The sequence below is a fragment of the Aquarana catesbeiana genome, linkage group LG08, assembly GCF_042186555.1.
Source record: "Aquarana catesbeiana isolate 2022-GZ linkage group LG08, ASM4218655v1, whole genome shotgun sequence".
Classification (NCBI taxonomy): Eukaryota; Metazoa; Chordata; class Amphibia; order Anura; family Ranidae; genus Aquarana; species Aquarana catesbeiana.
The window spans coordinates 59,910,932-59,938,535 of NC_133331.1; the positions used below are offsets into that span (position 1 = coordinate 59,910,932).

Here is a 27,604-nt window from a genome sequence, read left to right on the forward strand (position 1 = left end):
AAAAAAAAAAAAAAGATAAAAATGTTATATAGTGTACTGTACAGTGCTGCATGACCGCGCAATTGTTGTTCAAAGTGTGACAGCGCTATTGAAGTGGTTAAATGCTAACAGAGCGGGTTCTCTTGATTTAAATTTCAACTGGAAATATAAAGAAAGACACTAGTTTTGATTACAATGTATGAATTATGATTTTAGGGAGCACAAGAGTGTGTTAAAGTGAGCTTTTATATACTTGTCTGGAGTCACTTTGTAAAGGATGCAGAATCACAATCAAGGGCAGAGACAAAAGTGAATTCACTAAATATTTATCGGCAGAACAAAGATGAACTATATAAACAGGGAAGAAGTGGAATAGTTTCCTTCATATAGGATGTGTGCTCCATTTCCTTGTTTACAACGCAGATCCAAATATTGCTTTATTCACATGACCCAAATAGTTTATGCTTTTATTTTAACCTAAAACATAGGAACACAGCTTCTGCCCACAAAGGATTTATCAACACAGAAAGGCAGGTATTGCAGATTACTGATCCAGCACTGACAAGGCTCACACTGTCACTTTACATACAGATTACTGATCCAGCACTGCTTCCTCCTCCACAATCTGACAAGGCACTCCCTTAATACCCAGATTACTTATCCAGCACAACTTCCTCCTCCACTACAGGAAAAGGATAACACTAACCTTCTACACAGCTTACTGATCAAGCATTGCTTCCTCTCCCACTATCGCCTTCTATACAGCTTAATGATCCAGCACAGCTTCCTTCTCCACTAAGTGCCAGTTTACACCAGTGTGATGTGGGAACCAGCTCCATTCCAGTGCCCGTTCCCGCATTGTATAATACTAACAGGCAGTTCACACTGCCCTATGCAAACCGCTGTGGGTGTCAATAGAACGTTAATGACACCCCCAGATCGGTTCGCATATCGCAGTGCGAACTGTAAATTCGGACAGGAATCAGATCGCATGGGTGTGAACACCCATGTGATCCGATTCTGGTGTAGACAAAAAAAGAAAACAAAAAAGGGTCCTGCAAGATTTTGGTTGTAATGTGATGCGAATTCAGCCATACAATCTGTATGGCTGAATTACACATCACACAGGCATTGCATGTGATCTGCGCAGAAGTGTGATGCGAATCGCATGCAATGTCAGACATTGGACATGTTTGAACCGGCACTAAAAAGACACAGTCACCTCACTGATCTTCTACTGCTTCCTCCTCTGCTATCTGACAAGACCCACCATCACCTTCGATCCAGCACAGCTTCCTCCTCCACCATCTAAAAAGATCGCACACGTCACCGCACAGCTTAGGCAGGTCATAAACGGTGAAAGTTTATTTCCTGCAACCAGGGGTTGCAGGAAAGAAATTTGCATGATTCCCCCAATCAACACATACAGTGCTGAGAGGGGAATCCCTCCTGCCGAGATATCGTCTTCTCCCAGCGGGGATGGCTTCCCCTCCTCCTGCCGGGGGAAGACTGATTATTGCTAGCGGCTATAGCAGCTGCTAGCGATAATCGCAAGTAAAATCCAGCAGGCTGGTTGCACCCAAGTTGATTGATCGATTGGTACATTCAGCCTGCCCACATGGTTCGAATCTCGGCTGGTTCCTGTCCGGCCAAGATTCGAACCGTTTATGGCCAACCTTACTGATCATCCCCCTGCTTCCACGTCTGCTTTCTGATAAGACCCATCATCACCCTCTAATACAGCTTAATGATCCAGCACAGCTTCCTCCTCCACTATAGGATAAGGTTCACACTGCACCCTTCTATACAGATTACTAACCAAGAATTGCTTCCTCCACTACCTGACAACACACACTGACACGTTATACGAGTTTACTCATCCAGCACTCTACTGACAAGGATACACTGTCATTCCTATCTACTCCACTAACTGACAAGGTAAAAACAGTTACTTTATAAAAGAATATTGTTTTCTCATTTGCTTACCATCTATTTCAAACTGCATAGGGGATAGGAATGCCAGCAGAGGACACAAGGAGGATTGGGGCTGCTCTGTGCAAAAACCATAACACAGAGCAGGCAAGTATAACATGTTGCCTTTAATATCACTTTAACCAGACCCTCCCATTCAGAATCAACCTGCGTAGGATGTGGTAAAACAAAACAGATATTTTTCTTTAGAGCAGAAAAGGGCAGTAATTTACAGCAACGTTTGTCAAAACCTTGCAATGTACACGGATCACCCTGAGGGGATAGTTTTTCCTTAACAAAAGTGGAGTCAATCTTTAAATATTTTTCAGTGTCACAGAATATGACAACTTTATACAAGTCATGCATAACCATCGATATCTCCTTACCGATCTCTGCTGGTAACTGTTTGATCTTGTTTTCACGGATGCTCAGCATCGTTAGCTTCGTCAGGATTTTAATGTCCTTCTCCACAGTAGTGAGACGGTTAAAGCGCAAAAATAGCGTGGTGAGCGAGCTGAGCCGATACACCACCGGTGGGATCTCTCGCAGCTTGTTATGCCGCAAGTCAAGCATTCGCAGCTTCTTCAAGTTGTCCAGAGAGTCCGGCAGGCTGGTTAAAGAGTTCTCGCTAAGCGCCAGCGTTACCAAGTTCACCAGGCAGCCCACCTCCGCCGGCAGCGATGGCAGCTTGTTACCGTATAAATAAAGTTCCGTTAGCTGTGTGAGTTCCTTGATGGAGGCCGGGAGTTGGTGTATGGACTTTTTGGCCAAGTCCAAGCGAGTAGAGTTCTCCTCCCGGCATTTGTTCAATTCCTTGATCACCTCAGCATTGCTGGCCTTTTTGCGCATTCCAGCTGCTGGGTTGGGACGTTTTATTGTATTGTCCACGGAAAATGCCACCCCGGGCTGTGCCCCGCTGGCATCTTTCTTCCCTTCTTTGGCATCTTTCACTTTGGTCTTAAGGTCCTTGTCTTTGCTGTCTTTCAGAGTGCCACCAGTGGCCTTGGACTCCTTTTCACGGTCTTTTACTGTTGCAGGACCCTTATGCTCCTTATCCTTGGGGTCCTTCTCTTTACCCACACTGGTACTCATGGTGCAAACCAGCAAGCCAAGAACCTCATGAACTCAGAGTGGAAAGCAACACGTGGTAAAATCCCTGGTCTTGGAAAAAGAGTAGATTCAGGTCAGAAATATCCCTCTGCTACATATTGTATCCTGGGGAGGGGGGAGTGGGGGTTCAGTGAGCAACAATCCAAGCAGGCAGCCAATACCAAAAGCAAGAGCTCCAGGCTAGATCATCTGAAGTAAAAAACAGAGAGGAGATTATAAACCAAGACAATACAAAAAAAGTATAGAGCAAACATTTAAAAAAACAAAATAAAAAACAAACCATGTAACAGGCATTTAAAAGCATATACATCTAATGGTCAAAAGGTTTAAAGTGGTTGTAAAGTCACATCCATTATATTCTTTTATCTTCTCTGTTTTAGATACTAAGGTTTGGGAGGGACTGAGATTCCCCTCTGATCTCTATGCAAGCTAGCAGAGGGAGGACAGACCACACAGCAGAGCTGGGAAAATAATATTTAGCTTCATCATTTAAAAAATAAATAAAACCAAAACACACATTGTACTTAACCTCTTGCTTACTGGGCACTTAAACCCCCCTCCTGCCCAGACCAATTTTCAGCTTTCAGCGCTGTCACACTTTGAATGACAATTGCGCGGTCATACAACACTGTACTCAAATCAAATTTTTATCTTTTTTTTCACACAAATGGAGCTTTCTTTTGGTGGTATTTAATCACCATTTGCGTTTTTATTTTTTGCTAAAAAAAAAAAAAAAAAAAAAAAAAAAAAAAACCAAAAAAAAACATGTTTCATAGTTTGTTATAAAATGTTGCAAACAGGTATTTTTTCTCCTTCATTAATATTCACTGATGAGGCTGCACTGATGGGCACAGATAAGGCGACACTGATAGGCACAGATAAGACAGCACTGATGGGACTTATGGGTGGCACTGACAGATGTCACTGATGGGCATTGATAAGTGGCACTGGTAATGACGCACTGATTATTTTATAGGCAGCACTGTGGGCACTGATATGCGGCACTGTAGGCACTGATAGGTGGCACTGTGAGGTGGCACTGAAGGCACTAGTAGGTACCTCCACGATCGGGACCCATGTCCCTCTTGCAGCTGCCGATGATCGGCTTTTTTTTCCCTCCTCACGCTATCAGCGTCAGGAGGAAAAACAGCCGATTACTTCCTCTGTTTACATCACATTATCAGCTGTCAGCCAATGTCAGGATCGACCCCTTACTACGATCTGTGATCAGGCGAGTCTCAGACTCGCTGATCACAGAGCACGCCGCACTTGCCCTGCAGGGGACGCGCAGGCCGCTCAAGCACGGGAGGACGTCCAGGGACGCCTTCCCGGCAAAAAATTAAGTCCGCGCTGTAGCCGTCTTTCGGCTATAGCACGGACAGCAAGTGGTTAATATGTTCCTGAAATAGAGAGGATCAAAGTATATAATAGATGTTACTTTCAGCGAGGGGAGAGAAGAGAAGGGTGTGAAGATTGGGGGGAGAGAGAAGATCGGCTTCACAGTTCACACCCAGACTATGGAAATGAGAGGGAGGGAAGAGACTCCAAGGAGAGAGCAGGATGATGGCGGCACATCAATTAACCACGCTATGTGGGATCAGCAGCCATGATCAGCGTGGTCAGCACACACAGGGGAAGACAGGAACAGGTAGGATCAAACAGGTACTGTACAGCATAGAAACAAGGTTTTTGGTAGAAGTAGTATTTAACCCAAAAGTAAGCATTATTATAGATTACCAATTCTTAGATTTTTTTTTTTAAACAATCTACTGAGCTGGACAGAAAGAGCTTGAGGGAATCTATTCCACATTGTGAAGAAACCTCTCTGTATTTTGGAGTTGTGTCTTACTAATACAGGAGATGTGTTGCTGGCCAGATCACCAGGTGAAAACAGAAGTAAAAAGCTAAAAGAACAACTAAAGCGGCCACCACACCTAATGATTGGTAAGATGCAATATTACATTTTTAGGTTAATACCGCTTTAACAGATTTATCCACGCCTATATCAAAGTACATCTTAAAAAATAATTGTAGCAATTAAATGCTTGTTGTTTCTTCTAATGTGCATTTGAATTTCCCAGCACAGTCCTTTCCTTCCACTCCAGTTCAGTGATTTTGCCTAAACTGAGATGTTGTCAGTATGCTGCAGGCAGGAGGGGCATTTCCTCAGTCTCATCTGCCCCACTGATCAGACTACAAAATTGTAACTTTGTATCGAGTCTCAAAGGCGAGAGGCAGCAAGCAGGGACTGATCGGTGTCAGACATTTGCTAACAGGACAAGAATGGCACAGGCACCAAGATTTACAGGACGGCCATCTCTAAGCCAACATTGGATCCTAGATGATGCCTGAACAAATGAGATTTGTCCTTCTGATGTAAAAAGCAGATGAACGCATTGTGAAGGGGGAGGTCCAGATGTCAATTGTCTAGGAACAGGATGGGATATGTGAAAGTTCTGTTTATATAATCCCATCCTTTGGTGTCAGGAAATCTGCATAAGTGTTGGTGTGGCTGTAGATGCCGGGGTATTTGACATTCATTAGAACTGAAGAGAAGGTACAAAACGTCCTCAACATTACAGAAGAAGTCTAAGCCCTGGTTCATAATACGAATTGCACAGGAACGTGCACCGCATTCCTGTTGGATTCACATGCGATTCAGTGCGATGTGATCTGAGCCCATTTGTTATGAATGGGCCGCCTCAAATCACACCAAAACTAGTGCATGCACTACTATTGGAAACGAGCTGCAAGCAGATCACATGGAACATTTATACCGTGCGATCCGGTGCAGGAAAAATGCACTGCGTTTGTGGCCTGTGTTTGGGGTATCGTTTACATTGACACCCCCTGCAGATCCCAACTGAACATAGAGTGGGAAACGCGCACAGATCACAGGTTTCCCGCACCACGTTCTAGTGTGAACTCAGGCTTACTGTGACCAATGCCTATACCATGACCTGGAAAAAATGAGAACCTTCACAGGTAATATTTAGGACACACCTTTGAGCCGCTTCTACCACAATAACAGTCACTAGTCAAATACAATCACTTTTTTTTTTTTATGACTGTGCATTGGTGCGTTTGCTTACCTGCCAAAATGACAGGATTTTCCCTCCCGCATAAACAAAAAAAAACAAAAAAAAAAAAAAAGGGGGGGGGAGATTCCACTTTAAGTGGAACGTTGACCTCTGCCTGGTACTTCCCCCTTCCCTGTACATTCATACTGAGGGGAACATACTAAAAATCATCAGATGAACCAACTCTAGAACAGTGTAGGGCAACTACCTGGATATTAGGGGGGGCCCAAATGTGGACCCTGACATCACCAGTAGACCGCCAATAATATATAAATGGCTAACTTAGGTTGGCATTCTGCAATTAGGGACAGGCCAGAGAGGGATCACTGACATTGTTGGCCAGCTTGAACATGTATTACAACGTATGTGAATTAAGAATGCCCCTTTCTAGAAGAGTTTGCTATGAATACATAAGTGGTTACATCTCCTTCGTATCTCATGCATCGCATATATGGAAGCCATTTAGGACCTGAACACTCGTATCTCCATTTATACTACATGGATCAGTTTGGGAATTAAAGGGCAGAGTTGCCTGGAGTTGCTATATTATTTTTTGATGAATCTATAAATTTTATGCTCACTGTGCTTAAACTCCTAGCATTATATATGGATTATTTTGGTAGTTTCTTCTGGGACAATGGTAAACCCTTCCACTGTGTAGAAGTTGGCAAAAATGAGAGACGGTTCTCAGGAATGCAGAATGAGGGGCTCCATAGTGTCTGTACTGAGTGGAGAAAGTAGATCTTACAGCTTTCTCATGCTTTTGGTATTTCTGGATTGGGTTCTGAAGTTAGGAGTGTATTGAAAGGGACGAAGCTGCCAACCTGGCTGTCCAGATCTTGAGACGGGAGACCAACAAGCTGTGTGCACACACACACACACACCTTTATGGTACATTCACACCTGCGAACGCATGCACACTCTGATTACATGCAAGAACCCCTGAAGGGGCTCCCACAATTAGCTACAGAAGGCAACCCCATTGAAAGCAATGGAAGTTTGTTGGCTCCTGTAGCTAATCATGACCACTCGCATGTAGTCACTTATGCAGCAATCACATGTGAATGGCTGCCAATAGCTGCCGGAGATGGCAGCCCCCCTATTGCTTTTAACGGAGCTGCCTCACGTAGCGAAGGTCGGCCATACACAGTTCGAATCTCAGCCGGTTGAGCAGGAACAAGCCGAGATTCAAATTGTTAATGGGCGGGCTGAATGTACCAAGTTGATCGATCAATCACGGGCCTGCTGGATTCTCGTTGCTAGCGATAATCACTATCTCCCGCCTACCCCTGCCCCCCGCTGGAAGCAGACAATTGCTTGGCAGGAGGGATTCCCCTGTCCGCACTGTGTGTTGATGGGGGAATCATGGGATTGTAGGAAAGAAGTTTGCACCATGTATGGCCTGCCTAACTGCAGGAACACCTGCTGGGGTTCTCGCATCCGACTGTGGGTGCATTTGCAGGTGTGAATGCAACCTTATATTCCAAGCCCTGGCCATAGTTTAGGGCTTTATCGAGGGAAGGGGACAAGTGTTCTCTACCCAAAAGCCAGATGGTCTTAGGACAATAGACAGGAGGGCTTCATATGGGTGCCAAGAGATGCTCCTATTGAGAGGTCAGGGCATGGGCCTATGCAATGGGGAACTATAGCTAAAAAGAGTGAGCAAACTTAGAGAGCTGCATAAGAAGGAATGTTATGAGAAACAAATAGCAGTAGCACAGCAGTGCAGTGAGAAGAAACCAGGAGGCTCTGTATTTGTCTTATCCTGTTTTAAAGGTGAAAACCCCTGTTAGTGCAGTCCACCCTTGTAACCTAGGCAGAAAAAAAAATAGGACAAAGGTAAGAAATTGAGCGACTAGGGCCAAATTGTAATGCTAGATGACTGGTTCAGAGAATCTCAAACTGCAGTTCTTGTTGAATGTTCCAAGTCTGCAGTGGTCAGGACAGACCAAAAGTGGTCCAAGGAAGGAAAACCAGTAAACTGGTGATAGGGTCATGGGTGGCCAAGGCCGGCCCAAGTAGTCCAAACCACAAGAGGAGCCACTGTAGCTCAAATTGCTGAAAAAGTTGGATAGAAAGGTGTCAGAACACACAGTGCATCGCAGTTTGTTGTGAATGGGGCTGTGTAGCCTTAGACCAGTCAGGCTGCCCCTGCTAACCAGTGTCCACAGCCAAAAGCACCTACAAATGGGCATGTGAGAATCAGAACAGGTCCATGAAGCACTGGAAGAAGGTGGCCTGGTCTGCAGAGAATGCTTTGAGGAATACGAGTTTAAGGTGTTAAGGCCTTCAAATTCTCCAGATCTCAATCCTGCAGAAGCACACAGCTGGTGACTAGACTGTATGTAGTTCCAGACATCAAACTATTCTGCTAAACATACAAAACAAAAAGCTTCACAAATTGTTTTTATAGTTATTGTATCATGAGCTTGTGATTTTTAGCGCCCGAGAAAGTATCAATAATGACACGCAAGCGGATCGTTCCGAGTGTAATGAGATTTAACTTGAATATCTCCACCTGTTCAAACATTCAGCAGCCAGCCATGGTATTGTCTGTTACAATTCATACAACTGTTGCGGTAACCAATAAAAAAAAAAAACCATTGCGTCTATAAAAAGAGAAAAAAAAAAAAAATTGCTTAGAAAATCAGAATCGCAGATGTAACTTTTCTAATAGGGCTAAAAATGAAAGAAAGAGCCTGGCTGGCTGAGATGGGCAACCTAACAGTTTTCCTTCCCAACATCAAAGTAGAACCCCAGAAATTTTTGAATTTTTAATTTCCCCTTACTGTACAAATAAATATTGCCAACCTGTATTTGCCATCTCCAGGCATATTCCCGACTTCCTCCTTCATCTAGTTCTGCTGGCCCTCTTCATACCAGATTAACAGATCATAATTCTGCCCATTTCCTGTGAGCCTACACACCCACTAGGGGGCACATCATTATGCAGTTTGGGCTGACAATACTCCAGGACTGGGTGGCGCTTACACGTCATTACGATTGTGGCTCAGTCAAGCCCACCCACCTCCTCCAGAGGATCCTCCTGGGGTCACTGGACTGACTAGAAGACAAAGGCCCCTTTCACACGATCACCTCAATTATATGGGATTCCGCTTGCTCAGCGGGGGATCGATCCGTTGATCTCCGCTGAGCAGGTGGATGACAGGTCCGTCTCCGCTAACTGTGAAGAGACGAACCTGTCAGAGTCCCGCTCTCTTCTATTGGAAGATCGGACGAAAACAGACCACCTGTCCGTTTTTATGTGATCCGCCAGACAGGTGAAAAATAGGACCACCATCTGTCTGCATTTGCCGGACAGGATTGGATATCGGCGGATGTCAGCGGACATATCACCGCTGACATTCACCGCTCCATAGGGGTGAATGGAGGGTCTGAACAGGTCTGCCTGAAAAACTGACAGGCAGACCTGATCGGTCAGCCCGTGTGAAGGGGCCCTTAAAGTAAAACTACAGGTAAAACGATTTTTGCATTTTGGATAGAGCAAGGGGAGGGTTACAAACTTCAGATGGTGAGGGGTCGCTCCACATCAACTCGGTTCAGCAGGGCATTACCGCAATGCATGGAAGAAAGTAATGCTCCAATAGTGTAAAACCAATGACAATCTTTATTTTTAAAAAAATATATATATTGCACTTACATAATAGCAGCTGTAAAAACACACAAAGTCTGTTCCGCCGGCCGGAGCACAAACAGACAGCCCGTTCCTGCTGGATACACGAGTGGAATACGAGGTGACGTCAGCGCGTCACTCCGCCCTACGCGTTTCGTAATAACTTCCGTCGTCCAGGAGCACCAATAACTATCAAGGTGCCCCTGGACGACGTAAGTTATTACGAAACCGAGTTGATGTGGAGCGACCCCTCACCATCTGAAGTTTGTTTGCTGTTCCCTGGAGTTGCCAACTCAATACATGCTTCCCTTGATCCTCTGTTATGGCGGATCATGGCATTTTGGTAAGAGCACATTCCCGTTGAATGTGGTGGTGGATGTCACTCATCATTCGGAAACAGAATTTATTTAGAATTTGTTTACATATTGATGGACTTCGAATTCATTACTCACTGGTGTTTTATCTATCACTATATGTATTGATTATTTATAATGTTTATTATTCATTTATTCTTTGATGTTTTCATTATCAGCACTGGTTAATTATTCATTATTCGTATATATCTTTGTCACATTTATATATCACTATTTGGTTTTTGGTGCAATTTTGGATAGCGCGACTTTTAAAATTTTCCACCTAATAATGTATTTGATGTTGTACACCTTAGTTGCAGCTTTCTATATGATGGATAGTTACTAAACACTTGGCCATCACTTTTTTAGTTTAGTTTTTTAGTTTTTAGCGCGTTTTTTTATACATTTTTGTCTGGGGGGGGGGGTTACAGCCCGCCATATTTTTTTTTTCACCATCTGTGCCCCATTTCAGAGACTTCACTTCCTGTCCCATAGCCAGACAGGAAGTGAGAGGAAATCCCTGCAAATTAAAGGTAATCCATTAAGGACACCCAGGTCACCAGAACTAGCGTCCGCCATTGATTTCACACTTTTCTGGGGACAACCCAAAATTACTTTTTTTCTTTCACTTTCAATGCGAATGGTAAACAGGACAAATAGACAGCGATAAAAACTGACAGGTGCTCTAATCCATCTCCACCACATCCAAAACTTTAAAAAAAGTTTTGCCTTTAGTTATACTTTAACCACTTCAAAACCAGGCCAATTCTTTTTGTTAGAAAAATTAATTAGAACCCTCAAACATTTTTTTTTTTTTTTATTAAGCAGAGGCCCTGATCAGTGTTGCAATTTTTTTTAGGTCAGGCAATAGTTACACAGCGGTTAATCAAACGCAAAATTTTCAGGAAAAAAAAAATGCACTTTCATGGATTTACGTGCACACAAAACGCAATAGAATATAAAAGATGTTATGCCAAAAATAGGTACCTAAAATGTCATGCTTTGAAATTGCATACGCCTGTGGAATGGCAACAAATGACAGTACCTAAAAATCTCCATAAGTGAAGCTTTAAAAGCCTTTACTGGTTACCAGTTTAGAGTAACATAGGAGGTCTGGAGCTGGCATTATTGCTCTCACTAACATTCACAGTGCTGCCTCACATGTGAGATGCGATCACCGCTTAGATATGTGAGCAGCAACTACATGCGTGGTCATATTTGCATGTGAGGGGGGGCACTTACCGTATTTATCGGAGTATAACACGCACAGGTGTATAACACGCACATTAATTTTAAGAGGGAAGTTTCAGGAAAAAAAACTTAAATTTTAAATAAGGAACTTTGAAACAAAATAAGGGTCAGTGCCCATCTGCAGTCTCACCATTACCATCAAAACAGCCTGATCAATGCCCATCTGCAGCCTCACAAGTGCCACTAATGCAACCTCATCAGTCCACATCAATGCAGCCTCACCATTGCCATCAATGCAGCAGCCTCTCCATTGCCATCAGTACAGCCTGATCGATGCCCATCTGCAGCCTAGGGGGGACAGGGAGGGGGCGGGATGAGCGCAGACAGATTATATACAGTGAGAATCTCCTATTATAGACAGAACAGTGGTCCAATGGCGGCCCAGGAGACGGGACTTTCTATTACAGAGGCCAAGTAAACAGGAGATTCTCACTGTATGTAATCTGACAGTGCTCGTCCCGCCCCCCTCCCTGTCCCCTCCGAGGCAGCTAAAATTGAAGTATTGGCGTATAACACGCACGTGCTATTTGCACCCGAGTTTTAGGGTGAAAAAGTGAGTGTTATACGCCAATAAATACAGTATTTTCTTACTATATTTTCATTTTTTTATACTGTACCTTGCATTTTTTTTTTTTAGATCAAACTTTTTTTGTTATTACAAGGGATAAACAGCATCCCCTATGATAGTACGTGCTGTGACAGGGCCCCTTTATGGATAGATATTGGGTCTATTATACCCCAGATCCCTTCTTTGCCCTCCAAAGCATCTGATCATACTGCGATGGGTTTGATAACAAACCAACCAAAACTGAAGTGACTAAATCCTTGTCCCTTCCAGTTTCTGAGGTCACAGAGGGTGAGAGCAACATCAGTTTCTTTCATTCTTTGCAGTGCATCTGAAGTGAGTGGTGTATCAGTACCGGGCTCCCCAGTGAAACAGGAAAGCCAAGTAAAGGCAACGGTCCTTTCTGTAGCTAGTAAAAGTGATTGGGTGGCTGTACAGCAACTCAGGTAGTTTTACTGTGTAGGGAATCAACTGCTCAAAAAGCTTCCCAGCTCTGCCACACAGCATAACCAAGCTGATGACACCACTTTTTCTGTTAGTTAGACACTGTAGAAAACAAAACACAGTGGTGTCCTTTCCCCACCCCCAGCATTTTGACTGAGCAGCGGGAAACTTTTCTTTTTCCAATCTCATCGCTCTGGATCCTTCTTTCAACAACTTCCTGTCTACATGCACTAGCTCCAGCATTCGGTGCACATAATTGCTCTATACTGGCTTCTTGATTGTGACAGCAGTGGAACAGACCTCAGCAACAGGTAGAAGTATTGCTCTCACTCCAATCTGCATGGTAATATGCAACATGTGTATTGCAAACAACATTTTGGTTCATATTTGTACGTGCGGGTGGGCTTTCAGTTTTGGGGGAATTGGTGCTTGGGTGTCACTCACCTTTTTTGTTTCACTCAACTTTATTGCTATCACATAGTGGAAGACAACCCCCTTATGTGATAGCATTTTGGAGTGAAAGGTTCTCTTTAGTAAGAAATTAAGGGTCTACTAGACCCCAGATGTCCCAACAACTCTTCTCTGAAGCGAATAGAGTGCAGATTGTGCTCCATTCACTTCTCCAACAAGAGAAAAAAAAAAAAAAAAAAAAAAAAAAAAAACACAGCCGAAACCAGAACTAAAATACACATTGCTTTTGGTTTCCTACTGGCTAGGGGGGATGACAGGCAGATAAGCTCATCACTGTGCTGCTTCGCTTTTCAATGTACAGTCACAGACTGGGGTGGGTCCAAGATGACCTGGGCTCAGAGGAAGTTGGTTGAATGATGCTGGCTATCAGACTGAGGACATCTAGTGGCATGGGTGAAAAATAGGGTTGCGCCGATACCACTTTAAGACCAATACTTTTTTTTTTAATGTCATGTGACCGTGGCACATGTGTCAGTGGTTTTTTTAATTTCATTTTTTTACAAATTTATTTTTTCTTTTTTTACTTTTTTTAATTTTATCTGTTATTGCTTTTATGATTTAAAAAAAATTATTGGTTTTTAGTTATTTTTTTTGTACAATTTAACTTTGAAATATTTATTACAATTTTTTTATTTTTTTCAGTCCTGTTGGGGGGGGGGGTGCTTTGGTGAGATATCAAGGGTCTAAAACGGACCCCTGATATCTCCCCTTTGAGACAGGGAAAGAAACTGAGGACACATACCCCAGTCCCTTTCTCTGCAGCCTCAGCTGCACTGAAGATGAATGAACAGGAGACAGAGGCTCCCCTCCATTCATAAACTGAAACATCGTAAACACAGGTTACGATGTTTCAGTTATGATAATTGGACAGAGGCATGATCACTGAATCTGTTCATTCAGAAAAGGAAGGAGCCGGTAAATGACAGATTTACCGGCTCCTTCTTCCGCTCTCCATCCTGAAAGATCCGGGGCAGGGGAAGACCGGTGGAGGAGCCGGAGAGGAAACAGGGGGACCCAGAGGACAGGGGGGACCAAAGGAGGACATGGAGGGACCAGAGGAGAACACGGGAAGGATGCAGGGGGTCCTGGAGGAGGACATGGAGGGATCGGAGGACATGGGGGGGACCGGAAGGACGCAGGGGGACACAGAGGAGGACAGCCGGGGATGATTGGTGCGGCGGTGGGGGCAATTACAAGCACTGAACTCCCCAGTCGCATCAATCACCAACAACTTTATTGCATTGTAATCCACATAAAAAAATACTCATGATTGCTGCTAATAATCGTCTCCTTACTTGTTCTGCTGTAATCTGTCCCGTTTTGATTAATGATGTCACCAGCGCATGCGCTTCCCTTTCCTTGATTTACGGCACGCTCCGTGTACAGTCCATCCCACTGACATGGTGCCCTGAATGGGATTTCCTCCCCCAGCGGCACAGCCATTTAAGCTTGCGAGACTGCTGTGTTTTCTAGTTCCTGGTACTCTCCATGTGACCGTGTGATGTCACATGGGGGGATTACCCTTGCTGCATTCTAGAGCGGACTGACAGGCATACACATGCAATCGTGCTTCGCTATTATAAGTAACTCAGCAATGAGCGGCGATTGTCGTCAGAACATCGGATTGAGAACGAGGCTTGGCTATAACACAATTGCACATGCGCGAGATTGCGGCAAAAGGAAACCTGAAAGGGCGGGAATCAGATAACAGTACTGAACATGGCACCGCCTTATCCATGAAAAAAAAAATCAAACTTAAAAAAAAAAAAAAAAAAAAGTAATAGGCGATTGTGGCTAGATTAGGTTATGTGATGCTTGCTAACAAGTGATTAGAACAAAATAGATGAAAAGCACCATAGGGATTGCAGGGTTTACTTCTTCTTTAAAAGTGATCTTAAAGCTTTGTTTTTGATTTTTAAATAAAATGCTCTATATGCCCATAAGATGCAGAGCCCCGGCTCAGCCCCACCCCCAGCTCTCTCTTGACTGGCTGCAATTGGCAGCAGCGGAAGTCCTCATTGGTGTCAGCCAACGAGGAGGGAGAGTCCCGGGACAGCCAAGGCTATTGTGAACATCACTGGATTGGAGGGAGATCAGGTAAGGATTGGGGGGGCTTGGGGGGCACTGCAACAGGTTTTTTTTACCTTCATGCATATAATGCACGAAGGTAAACAATCTTCAGCCTTTAGAACCACTTTAATCACCTATTATTTTCATATTTTTTGGCTGGAGTTCTACTTTATTCAAAGAACTTTGTTGCGTTCACCAGTCTGGAACCCCTCTGCGGGAAAGTGGCGGTAAGTAAACAAACTCCAAAAGGCAACAAAAGTGAAACCAATAAAAAAAAGACAGTTTCAGCTGAAACAGAGGCCTTCTTTCGCAAAACAGCCAGAAACTGGTAAAACCGGAAACTTGGTGCCACCGAGGTAATAAAGTAGAGTTTTTATAAACTTACATCAATCACACATAATGGCTGGGATTAGCATTAACAAAAAATCCTTGCTCTGACGCAGCCTCTCACCGCCATCGCAATTAAGGTAAAAATATGCAGTGGGGGGGTTGTAAAGAATAGCATTTTCTAAATATTCATTATTGAAAAAAAATAATTCAAGAATTCCAAAGACACAAAACTATTTACAATCACAGTCTCCCATCTCCACAATGAATTCTAACCCACATTTACATTTGATGAGATCATGGGGCATTTTTAGTAACATTAAGAAAATATCAGATTTTGTACATTCAAGCTGACCATAGGTCGTTTTTTTTTTTTTTTTTTTTTTTTTTTTTAATGCATTAAGCCAGTGGGCTGTATTAAAAAATAAATTAAAATTAAAAAAAAGGAAGATTGCTTCATCTACACAAATGAGGCGAATTGTGATAGCGAATATATTTTCGATCCATCTATGGCCAGCTTGAAGCGGAACTAAACTGTATTTAAGCACTACAAATTGAAAACGGTATTTCCTTTTGAAAATTCAAAGCACACAACCCCTCCACGCTTTACTTTGCTATATTTAAAAAAAAATCACTTTAAAAATCACCGCCTCTAGCATTTCCAGCTGTGGCCATTTTAAGTAAGAACAAAGGATTCACATTTACTTCCTGGAATCCATCTGCCCTTAGCTTGGGTATGCTGGCAGTAGGGTGTGCTTAGCTGAAAAAGCCCCTCCCTCCAGAAGAAAAAAAAAAAATATATCCATTAAGATCCCTGAGATGTATGACAAATTTGGCCTAGTCCAGAAACTACACAGCAGCTAAAATGGAAAAAAAAAAAAAAGTTTTAAAAATGTAAGGCTTAAAGTGTTACTAAACACAGGACCCTGCAGCATTTACTATATCTGCTCTCCTACAGTACACAGAACATGGAAATTCAATTATTTTAGTAAATATAAACTGCTAAATACCCTTTCTCAGCAGTATATAGCAGCCTTGTGACTTCTATTAGTGTTTGGTTAAAGCTTGTAGGAGGAGGTTTCATTTTCCCACCAGGCTGCAAGACCCCTGACCCTCTGTCTGGACAGTGCTGATTGGCCCTGTGCTGATCACATGCACTCCAAGTGCAAAAAAGAAAAAACAAAAAAACAAAAACTTCTAGCAATACACAACAAACTGAGAATGAGCAGCTTACCCCCAAGGCTCTGTGTTATCAGCAGATGGATTGGGGACAGTAAAAGAAGGGAGAATCAGAGAAGGCCAAAATGAGCATGTGCAGCCTGACCCAGTAACTGGGTAATTTGGACCTGTTTTGGAGACCGTGGAAGAGGATCTGTGCATACAGGATCAAACAGCCTTTATATATGCAAGTATAACAAGCATGCTTTACTGCATATACAGAACAATTTTACTGTTGTGGGTTTAGTAACACCTTAAATAAAGTTAATGTTGCTTGATAGTTAACTTCTGCTTTAAAGCAGAGTTCCAGTCATTTTTGGGTTTATTAAAGGTCAGCAGCTACCAAAAGTGTAGCTGCTTAAACACACACTCTCCTGCCCCACGATCCACCTGACCAAACCCTCGTCTCTCTCCCTCGCCTCTTCCCATGCAGCTCCACAGCGGGGTGCACACATGCGAGTCCTGCTGCGCCTCATTGGGCGCAATCTTCTGGGACCTGTGACGTGTCCCAGCAGATTGCGGGGGGGGGGAGAAAACTTCAGCTTGAGTCACCTAAGCAACTTCTACAAGCATTAACCAGGAACTGATAGAAATCACAAGACTGCTATATACTGCTAATGAGAAAAGGTATTTAGCAGTTTATATTTACTAAAATAATTGCATTTCCATGTTCTGTGTACTGCGAGAGACCAGATATAGTGAATGCAGGGTCCTGGGTTTAGTAACACTTTAATCTGCAGGGGGAAGTTTTTTCCTGAGACTAGTACTTTAAAAAGACGCTCAATCTTTCCTTTCACTTAAAAATAGTTAAACTGGACCAAGCTGGCCAAAACAAAATGTTTTCTTTACGGATTGTTGCGACCGCTGTCAGCGCTGTCGAAACCGTAGCATTAGCTACTTGCAGCATGCAGTGCTGTGTTTTGGCAGTGGTACAAAGATTTCCTTTCTGCCTGCTCAGCCAACCACAGGAAGCTTTGTATTTTTTATCATGAATACAAGGCTTGCTCTGAATGGCTGAGGTGGAGAGGTGGGTGGATGACATTACTTCCATCACTTCAGCCAGAGGAAGTCTTGTATTCATTGTAGAGCTGCGCGATTATTAGTTAAAAAATAAAAATTGCGATCAAAAAGGAGCACTAAACCATAAAGTTAGCCCGATTTTTTTGTATGACGTGAAAGACGATGTTACGCCGAGAACCGTGATCTTTATTCTAAGCAAAAAAAAAATGTGATTCTCATTTTATCCAGAATTGTGTAGCTCCAAGTCATTGATAAAAACACAAAGCTTCCTGTGATTGGCTGAGCACCGTTCAGCCCAACTTGATTTTGTGCCAGCAGCAGGCGGGACATCCCCATGCCGCTGCTGGAACAGAGCGCTGCGTACTGAATGTAGCTGATGATACAAACTATACGGTGCCGACAGCGGCCGCTGCATTTGGTAAAAGAATGCTATTTTATAGGGAAGATGGAGTTGGGCTTTAAAAAAAGTACAACAGACATTCCTTTAAACTCTTCCAGGAAGGTGTAAGAAGGCTGCAGACAGAACAAAAATAGTTAGACAGGCACGCCTGCCCTAAACAAATATGAGGATTCCTTAGTCCAGGCCTGGGAAACCAGCAATTCTGATTACTAGGGCTTTCCCATGAACCAGAGAGGGAAGGGGGCCTGCTCTGCACATGCTCACTTTGCACATGCTCATTCAACACTGGGAATCAGGAAGCTGAAACTGTCAGTTTGAGCTCTGAGACATGAAAACAAAAAAAAGCAAAAAAAAAAAAATTGAACACAATGCAGATGCTTATAAAATAAAACCACAACGCTGCTTGTGGTATTCAGACAGCTTCATAAACATAAACTAATAGGGTGTGTGAGGTGGGAACGAGCGGTTAAACAATGCACTTCCTTTATTTTTATATAACAGTTCTGCAAACTGCTGGTTACCTGTCAGCAGCCACCCTCTCATCAAATCAGTGCATATAACCTTGTCAGAGGGAGACAGACCACACCCAGAGCTCAGAAATCTTCCACCACAAAGTGATCAATTAAAGGAAACAGCACTTAGAGAAAACAAGGCAAAGCAAACTTCGAAGCTCCTTGCAATGTGGTGAAACATCTGCTCCCTTTTTCCATTAAGAAAAGTAGACAGTCGCTAATTGATCACAGCTCCTAAAAAGTCTTAAAAGATTTCCGCACAATTTAGGGGTGGATTCCCACTAGTGTGTCCCCACTCACCTGCCTTAAAGCAGTAGTAAACCGCTGGGGGGAAAAAAAAAACAAAAAACAAAAAAAAAAAAACCAGTAAGACAATTGCATGACGTGCTAGTATGCATCGCATACTAGCACATTATGAAATACCTTAGAGTGAAGCCCCCGCAGCGGCGCCTATTCAACGCTGAGATGTTCCCCTGGCGTTTCTTGGGGGGGCTCGGGAGCTGTGAGTCGCCGGAGCTGCGATGTCATGCATGCACGCAAGAGCCCTCGGTTCCGGCACGATACCCCGGACCCTCAGAATGCATGCGCTGCTGACGTCAACATGCAGGGTGAAGATCTCCTAAACAGTGTACGTTTAGGAGATATTCATTTTACCTACAGGTAAGCCTCATTATAGGCTTACCTGTAGGTAAAAATCACAAAGCAGGGTATACAACTGCTCTAAAGAGATTGTAAACCCTCTCATATACCCAGTGAAGTGACTGGTCTCAGGTGATACACAAAGATGAAACAAATCCTCCTACATAAGTTTTGCTTGTTTATCTGCAATCTTCTGTTCTTTACATTTATTAAAATGTGCACAATTGTGATCAAATCCTTTTGCATCTGTGAGGAGCAGAGGAGGAAGGGGTAGAGAGCTGCAGTTACAGTGTGAGAGAGATTGGAGGAAAGGGACGACACCCCCCCCCCCCCCTTCAGACAGGGCACAGGACTGAAGGACGGATACAGAACTATGTTCTGAATAGACAAGCTGAGCTCCCTCCCCATCACAAATTTATGTTGGAAAACTTCTTAGAAGTGACATATGCTGATAACAGAGGAACAAAGCACCAGAAAGAAACCACTTAAGACGTATGAGATTTTTTTTTTTTGCTTAACTGAGGTTTACAACCACTTTAACTCAATGCACACTCACTTTCAGTATGAATCTGCCTTAAGAGTTTGGTATGTTCAGGTCACCAGGTCAAAGGGAAGGCCAAGGAGGTGGTTGCCTTAGGCGCATCAGAAGGAAGAAGCAGCAAAGAGGGCAACAACCCCCCAATTAGCAGAGCGGACACAGACCTGTCATCCGCTTGCTCAGCGGGGATCAGCAGAGAGATCCCTCGAGCAGGCAGATCCGCTTGACCAAGTCCACCCTATCTGAAAGGGGCCCAAAACCTCAAAATCCCCTATAAAATATAAATGATGAGACCAAGTCAAGTAAAGCTAGCCATAGATAATTCAGATTCCAGGATTCCACCATCCACATACTTGGTGGATGAAGGAATCCTCCTCGCTGCGCTGTTGTATTCTGACAGCTTGATTTCTCTGCTGCCAGAATAAGTTGATCAGCACTGCAGCCCGTTGACTGTATGTGATGCCAACACAAATCTTCCTGCGGTCATGTTCAAGAGGAGTTGATCACTAGGCCTTTTAAATGAGAATGGCCATAGATGGATCAAAATTCGTCCGGGTCCTACTAAACTGGCTGTTTTTTGATCTATGTCCAGTGTTTGGCTTCATTTATAAGGGTGCAGAGGCTTGTACAACAGATGAGTTTTTGTGCCTGAAGCAGCCCAGAGCTGTGTACAGATAGCCAATGTTAAATTGTTACTAAACCCAGGACCCTGCATTCACTATATCTGGTCTCCCACAGTACACAGAACATGGAAATGCAATTATTTTAGTAAATACAGCGCCGATTGGCCCTGTGCTGATCACATGCATCCTCCTGAGAAGATAAAAAAAACTTTAGCAATACACATCAAACCGAGCATGTGCAGTGTTCTATCAGGAGATGGATTGGGGACAGTGGAAGGAGAGGATCAGGAGACAGGATCAAACAGTCTTTTTACACAATGCAGATGATTAACGCCTTAGGTTCCACAATGAGTATAACAAACATGCTTTACTGTATATAAAGACTAATTTTACTGTTGTGGGTTTAGTAACACTTTAATGGGTACAAAACAGTTGTACATACCCAGCCAATAGCCGTGTTTGACAGGCATTCAGGGCTGGGTGAGCAAACCTGAGCTCCCATTGTCTGCGTTTGGGGCAGTGCACCTGTCCCTGCATGTCTTGTCAACCTCAGCTGGGCGGGCTAGTCCACACAGCCAATGCGAGTCCATTCATGAACATAGGCTGTCTGCATGCAGTTCCAGGTGCCTCAGTTACAGTGAACATGCCCATGTGAACAAGGCCCAAATAGATACCAAATATGTCAAGACTTAACCAGTTAAGGACCGAGCCTCTTTCTGAGATTTGGTGTTTACAAGTTTATAAAGCAGTTTTTTTTGCTAGAAAATGACTTAGAAAAAAAAAAATAGAATGTTTGGGGGTTCTAACACCTTAGAGAATAAAATGGTGGTTGCTGCAATACTTTGTCACACCGTATATGCTCAGCGGTCTTACAAGCGCACTTTTTTGGAAAAAAAAAAAAAAAAAAAACACACTTTTTTGCATTAAATAAGACAACAGTAAAATTTGCGAATTTTTTTTTTATGTTGCGAAATATGTTACGTCGAGTAAATTGATACCCAACATGTCACGCTTCAAAATTGCACCTGCTCGTGGAATGGCGATAAACTTTTACCCTAAAAATCTCCATTGGCGACGTTTCAAAAATTCTGCAGGTTGCATGCTTTGAATTACAGAGGTCTAGGGCTAGAATTATTGCTCTCGCTCCAACGATCGCGGTGATACCTCACATGTGTGGTTTGAACACCGTTTTCATATGTGGGCGCTAGGGGTGCAACGGATCGTCATCGATCCGATCAGGTTGATCCGTAGGGGACACCTGCGATCCGCGGAGCGATCTGTGGCCTCGGCCTAGCTCCGGAGCGGCGGCCATCTTGGTACAACCGGCGGCCGTTTAGCACGTGATCACTCCGTCAAATGACAGAGCGATCACTTGTAACAAAACGGCGTCATGTCATGACGCCGGTTCCTCTCTCCCCTCTGTGTACTGATCTGTACAGTGGAGGGGAGAGATCGGATGGCAGCACTGCCAATACTCTGCAATGCCCTGCTGCCATGCCCTGCCAATGCCCTGCCAATATACCCGCCAATAGTCTGCCAATATACCCGCCAATAGTCTGCCAATATACCCGCCAATAGTCTGCCAATATACCCGCCAATAGTCTGCCAATATACCCAATACCCTGCAATACTCTGCCACACCCTGCCAATAGGGAGATTGTGGATATTACAGTGAGGGAGTTTTTTTCTTTTTTTTTGTTGATCTGAAAATGATCTGAACCGTGACTCCTGATCCGAGGAACGATCCGAACCGTGAGTTTTTTGATCCGTTGCACCCCTAGTGAGCGCTACTCACGTATGCGTTCACTTCTGCACGCAAGCTCGGCAGGACGGGGTAAAAATTTGTTTTTTTTGTTTAATTTATTTTGTTTTATTTTTATACTGTTCTTTAAAAAAAAAAAAAAAGAAGTCACTTTTATTCCTATTACAACGAATGTAAACATCCCTTGTAATAGAAAAAAAAAAAAAAAAGCACAAGACCTCTTAAATATGAGATGGGGGGTCAAAAAGACCTCAGATCTCATATTTACACTAAAATGCAATAAAAAAAACAAAAAACAGTCCCTTTAAAGGGTGGAAGTGACGTTTTGATGTTGCTTCCGCCCTGCAATGTTATGGAGATGGGTGGGGCCATCTTCCCCTCACTCATCTCCACACCCAACAGGGAGAAGGATCCGATCGCCTCCGCCGGCGGCTCCGGTAAGCAGCGGAGGGCACCGGAGAGTGGCGGGGGGGCCCCCCCTCTCCCGTCGCCATTAAAAGTGATCTTGTGGCAAATCTGCCGCTGAGACTACTTTTATCTGAAACCGGACCGCTCACTGAAGAAGTGGATACGGGGGTTATGGCAGATAGCTGCTGCCATAACAACGATATCCCTTTTCAAAGTTCCGACGTTAGAGCTGTACGATTAATCATCAAGAATTGTTATCGCGATCTTGACTAAAATGTTTCCCGATTCTATCTATGCAAAGAATTCTCTCTGCTCTTCTGAAGCCACAGCCTTCAAAAGAAAGGAAGGAAAAAAACGGGCAGTCTGCCAAGAATCAAAACATTCTTTATCAGTTGAACTTAAGTATAAACATTGTAACAATTTGTCAATGGGAATAGACTTACACAGGAAGTGAAAAAAGTTTAACCACTAAACCACTGGTTCTTAACCTTTCTAGTGCCGTGACCCATTGATAAAATTTCCCAAGTTGCGAGGACCCCCAACAGTAAAATTATTTTGTAGCACGGGTTGTCAGCACCCAAGACAAGTCATTTGCGCCCCCAACCCACAGATATTTAGCGCTCCCTGAGTCCCTTCCAGTCGTACACTATTAAAACACCTTATGGTACATTTTAGGATGTACCACTCCTTTTTTTCCTTCTCCTTTCCCTTTTATCTCTCTCTATTCTAATTTCTTGTCCCCCCCCCCCCCCCCTCTCTCTAGCCATCTTTCTTGTTCTCTTATTCTTTCTCTCCCTTTTTCTTTGTTCCGCTCCCTTTATTCCTTCTCTTAATCCTTGGTGGGGGGAGTTGGGATGAGTGGCAGTGCTGGCGGGGAGTTCTGATCAGCCAACTTAGGTGTTCTTGATCAGGGTCATCTGCTGATCTGAGAACTGTAGTGGGGGCCTTTAATGGCAACTATAAATCACAGGTGGTGTTACTCACTGTGTTTCCGACTTTGTGGTGTTTTGTAGCAGTGACACCTATGCCAAAATCAGTTGACAGGGTCTCCTCCAGCCCCTCCCACTTCACATTCCTCACCAGACCTCTAGTCTCTGTCCCACAGCCATGCCATGAACTGAATGGGCAGCTGCGAAGAGGCTGAGTGGGCGGCTGCAGGCTCCAGGAACAGCCCAGCTAGGCGGCCAAGAAAGGGCTGGGAGAGTGGCGCGGGCTTCAGAACAACCCAGGATTTGGTGACCCCTGGCAAATAGTCATTCGACCCCCGAGTGGGTCCCTACCCCCAGGTTGAGAACCACTGCACTAAAACTTTTTCTGACATTTGTTGGTTTCAACTTAATTTTCTAGCAAAAAAACAAAAAGATTTTAAAACCCCCACATATTATATTTTTTTTTTAGTAGACACCCTAGAGAATAAAATGGTGGTTGTTGCAATATTTTAGGTCACACTGTATTTGTGCAGCGGTCTTTCAAATGTAAAAAAAAAAAAAAAAAAAAAAACCTAACCAGTAAAGTTACCCCTTTTTTATTGTTTGTATAATGTGAAAGAGTTTACGTCGCAAGAATCGTGATCTTCTCATTTTGGCCAGAATCGTGCAGCTCTAGCCGACGTATATCATCGTGAGCCGTTCCGGAAGTGGTTAAAGTAGAACTAAATGCAACATTTTTTTTTTTTTTAGTTTTGGATAGAGGGGAGATAGATTAGCACACCTGTCCATTTGTATTGCTGCCTGTACCCCCATTAGGGAGATTCACCCTCTATCTGTTTACCATAATCACTGAAAGTGAAAAAAAAATCCCAAATTTTGGGTTGTCCTCAGAAAAGGAATCTTCCAATGTAAACACTAGTTCTGGTGAAGTGGGGGGTCCCCAAGAGATTCCCTTAATTTGCAGGGATTTCCTCTCACTTCCTGTTTGGCTATGGGACAGGAAGTGAAAAGAAATCTCCCCAATGAAAGAAAGCAAAAATAAACCTTACAGGGGTTATTAACCCTTCTTTACTTTACCCAAAATGAAAAAAAAAGTGTTGCCTATAGTTCTACATTAAAATTGAGTGAAATGGCAACAAACTATGATACTCAATATTGCCCATAGGTGACACTTTAAACCCCTTTACAGCTCATCAGTTTAGCGTTAATCACAATGAGCCAGCGTAGAACTTTTGCTCCAACCATGGCATTTGCAGTGATAAATTAAATGCAAAATGTTTATGTACTCCTGTGCGCCATAAGCATGCATCTGGGTTCGTATGTACATGCTTGCAGAGGCTTCAATTTTATTTTTACATTTTTCATTGCCATCATAAGGGGGCTAAGAAGCACCATCTGTCATGGTAAAGAAATCGGGCACAGCTTTTATAGGACAGGCTAAACAAAAACGAAAATAAAAAACTTCAAGTTGCAAATTTGTTTTCATCCCAATACTGCGGTTATCATGGCAGCAGCATAAGGGTTAAATATACTTTACAGTGAAAAGGTTATAGATGGCGTATTTTATGAAAGAAAAGTAAAAGCAGAGATTTTCTTTGGTGAAAATGATGTATGAAACAATCAGATAGAGGCAGCTGATGTTACATGCAAATCTCAATATTTCCTGTGAAAGATAAACCTGCCCCCCATCCCCCACCCTAATAACTCCCTGTTAATCTCAGAGTCTGCCCTTAATAGAAGAGGATCAAAAGGCTCAGGGTTGTTTGAGGGCCAAAAGTTGCTTTTACTGAAAAATCTGACATTAGCATAAAACCTCATATAGAAAAAAAAAAAAAAAAAAGAAGAAGAAGGTAGAGAAATAATTGGTTTTAGATTTTATTTTCCTACAGCCTGATTAAACTACCACAAACTATGATGCTCTTCAAGGCTGTTCTGTTTACAAATTATCCAGATACTGGAGCCAACCAACAAGAACAAACATGGTAAAAATCACACCCATTACCAAAGGCTCCTTAAATGTTGCTCAACAGTGGGGGGGGGGGGGGCCGGGGGGTGTCCACAAGTATAAGCACCCGAATAAGATTCAACATACCGTAGTAAACTTGTTTCTCTAAAAAAAAAAAAAAAAATTCAGGGGCCCCAAAATATTCATAGCACGTATTATATTATGCATGATAGGCTCAAACTGTTGAAATTCCTATGTAGATCTAAAAGTTATTACATATCATGTGCCTACTTGTTGATTCCAGCTATTAGATAGGATTTTATACAATCCAGTAAAGTGGTATTCTCTTACTGCATAGTGACGGTATCTCCCAGTCAGGGAAAGACTGATGTACTATAGCTGCACTAGAGGTCGACCGACGCCGATATTTAGAAATCGCGGTGGCCGATATATTATGCCGATTTTTTTGGGCCGATATATTTGGCTGATTTTTTTTTTTCTTTATTTTCTTTTCCCTTCATCTCATAAAATCTAACAGTTAGACCCCTTTCACAATGGGGCGTTTTTCAGGCGCTTTTGGGTTAAAAATAGCGCCTGTAAAGTGCCTGCAAAACGGCTCCCCTGCAGTCACTCGGGCTTTCACACTGAGGCGATGCTCTGGCAGGATGTTAAAAATAAAATGTCCTGCAAGCGGCACTCCTGCCCATTGAAATGAATGCGCACCGCTGTCGAAGCGCCTGCAAAGCGTTTCGGCAACGGCGCTTCAGGGGCGCATTTAACCCCTTCCTCGGCCGCTAGCTGGGTTATAAGCGCCCCGCTAGCAGCCGAATAGCGCCGCTAAAATGACGGTAAAGCGCTGCTAAAATTAGCAGCGTTTTACAATCAACGCATGCCCGCTCCAGTGTGGAAGCAACCTTAAGGGCCCTTTCACACTGGGGCGGGGTCAGCGGTAAAGCGCCGCTATTGTAAGCAGCGCTTTACTGTCGGTATTCGTCCGCTAGCGGGGCGGTTTTACCCCCGCTAGCGGCCGAGAAAGGATTAAAAACCACCGCAAAGCACCTCAGCAGAGGCGCTTTGCCAGCGGTATAACCGCGCTGTCCCATTGATTTCAATGGGCAGGAGCGGTATATACTCTGCTCCTTCACCGCTCCAAAGATGCTGCTAGCAGGACTTTTTTTCCCGTCCTGCTAGCGCACCGCTCCAGTATGAAAGCCCTCGGGGCTTTCACACTGGAGACAAAGCAGTGGCACTTTCGGGTCGGTTTGCAGTCGCTATTAGCGCAATAGCGCTTGCAAACCGCCCCAGTGTGAAAGGACCCTAAGTAATAAGTGATACAGAAAATTTCTTACATTTATTAAACAAACCTCCAATCAGTTCACTTGTATGTATAATTTAGGAAAAAAAAAAACTATATCTTAAATATTAAATACACAAAAACAGGTAATCAAAACTTTTGGACGAAAAAAAATGGGCTAACTTTACTGCTTAGTTTTTTTTTAAATTCATTAGTGTATTTTTAAAAAATTGCGTTTGAAAGACCGCTGCGCAAATACCGTGTGACATAAAATATTGCAACAACCGCTATTTTATTCCCTAGGGTCTCTGCTAAAAAATTATATATATATATATATATATATATATATATATATATATATATATATATATATATATATATATATATATATATATATATATAATGTTTGGGGGTTCTAAGTGATTTTCTAGCAGAAAATACAGGAATTTTACCTGTAAGCAACAAATGTCAGAAGAGATTTAGTCTTTAAATGGTTAAACTGAGAACTCCTCCACACAGAGTTCAGCTCATTGATAAAAAGAACCTGAAGAGATACAATGTATCTTCTTATCAGATTTGGCAGGCTGCCCAGGGAGGAGAGAAGAAAACATCAGGCAACTTGCATTGACTTCTATTACAGAAGTCATTTGTAAGACAGCTGAAGCTATATCGGCTTTTTTTAATCAGCACAATCGGCCGATGCCGATTAAGTAAAAAACGCCAAATATCGGCCGATATATCGGTCGACCTCTAAGCTGCACACCACGAGTCCATCTTTGTATCAAATGTTGGCTATAGAAGAATGGCTTTTAGGGCTTCTTCGCAGGAGCTTTGCTCTTTGAAGAGCAATCTGCATTTAGGTTTTTCTTCAGAGAGCATTTGACAAGCAGTGAGGAGGCGCTGTTCCGCCAAATCACATACATGAACAGGACTGATTGCAAGGGGTTATACCAGGGCTATGGCTGCAGCTGTCAGCCATAAGCCCGGTATGGTTTTTTTCGGCTGACGATGCTTTACAAAGTAAAAACAATCCTAGCGGCTAATCATCCGCTGGACTGCTT

The 27,604-nt window shown here is 43.2% G+C and overlaps 1 protein-coding gene across 1 annotated transcript in view; it reads right to left on the reverse strand.

The window, feature by feature from the left end:
* SHOC2 (SHOC2 leucine rich repeat scaffold protein) overlaps window positions 1-27,604 on the reverse strand; it is a 138,043-nt gene that overhangs the window by 96,401 nt on the left and 14,038 nt on the right. Inside the window, exon 2 of the mRNA XM_073595894.1 lies at window positions 2,337-3,249. Coding sequence (XP_073451995.1) covers window positions 2,337-3,042 — 706 coding nt within the window. The 5' untranslated portion in view covers window positions 3,043-3,249. The remainder of the gene's footprint in view (window positions 1-2,336; window positions 3,250-27,604) is intronic.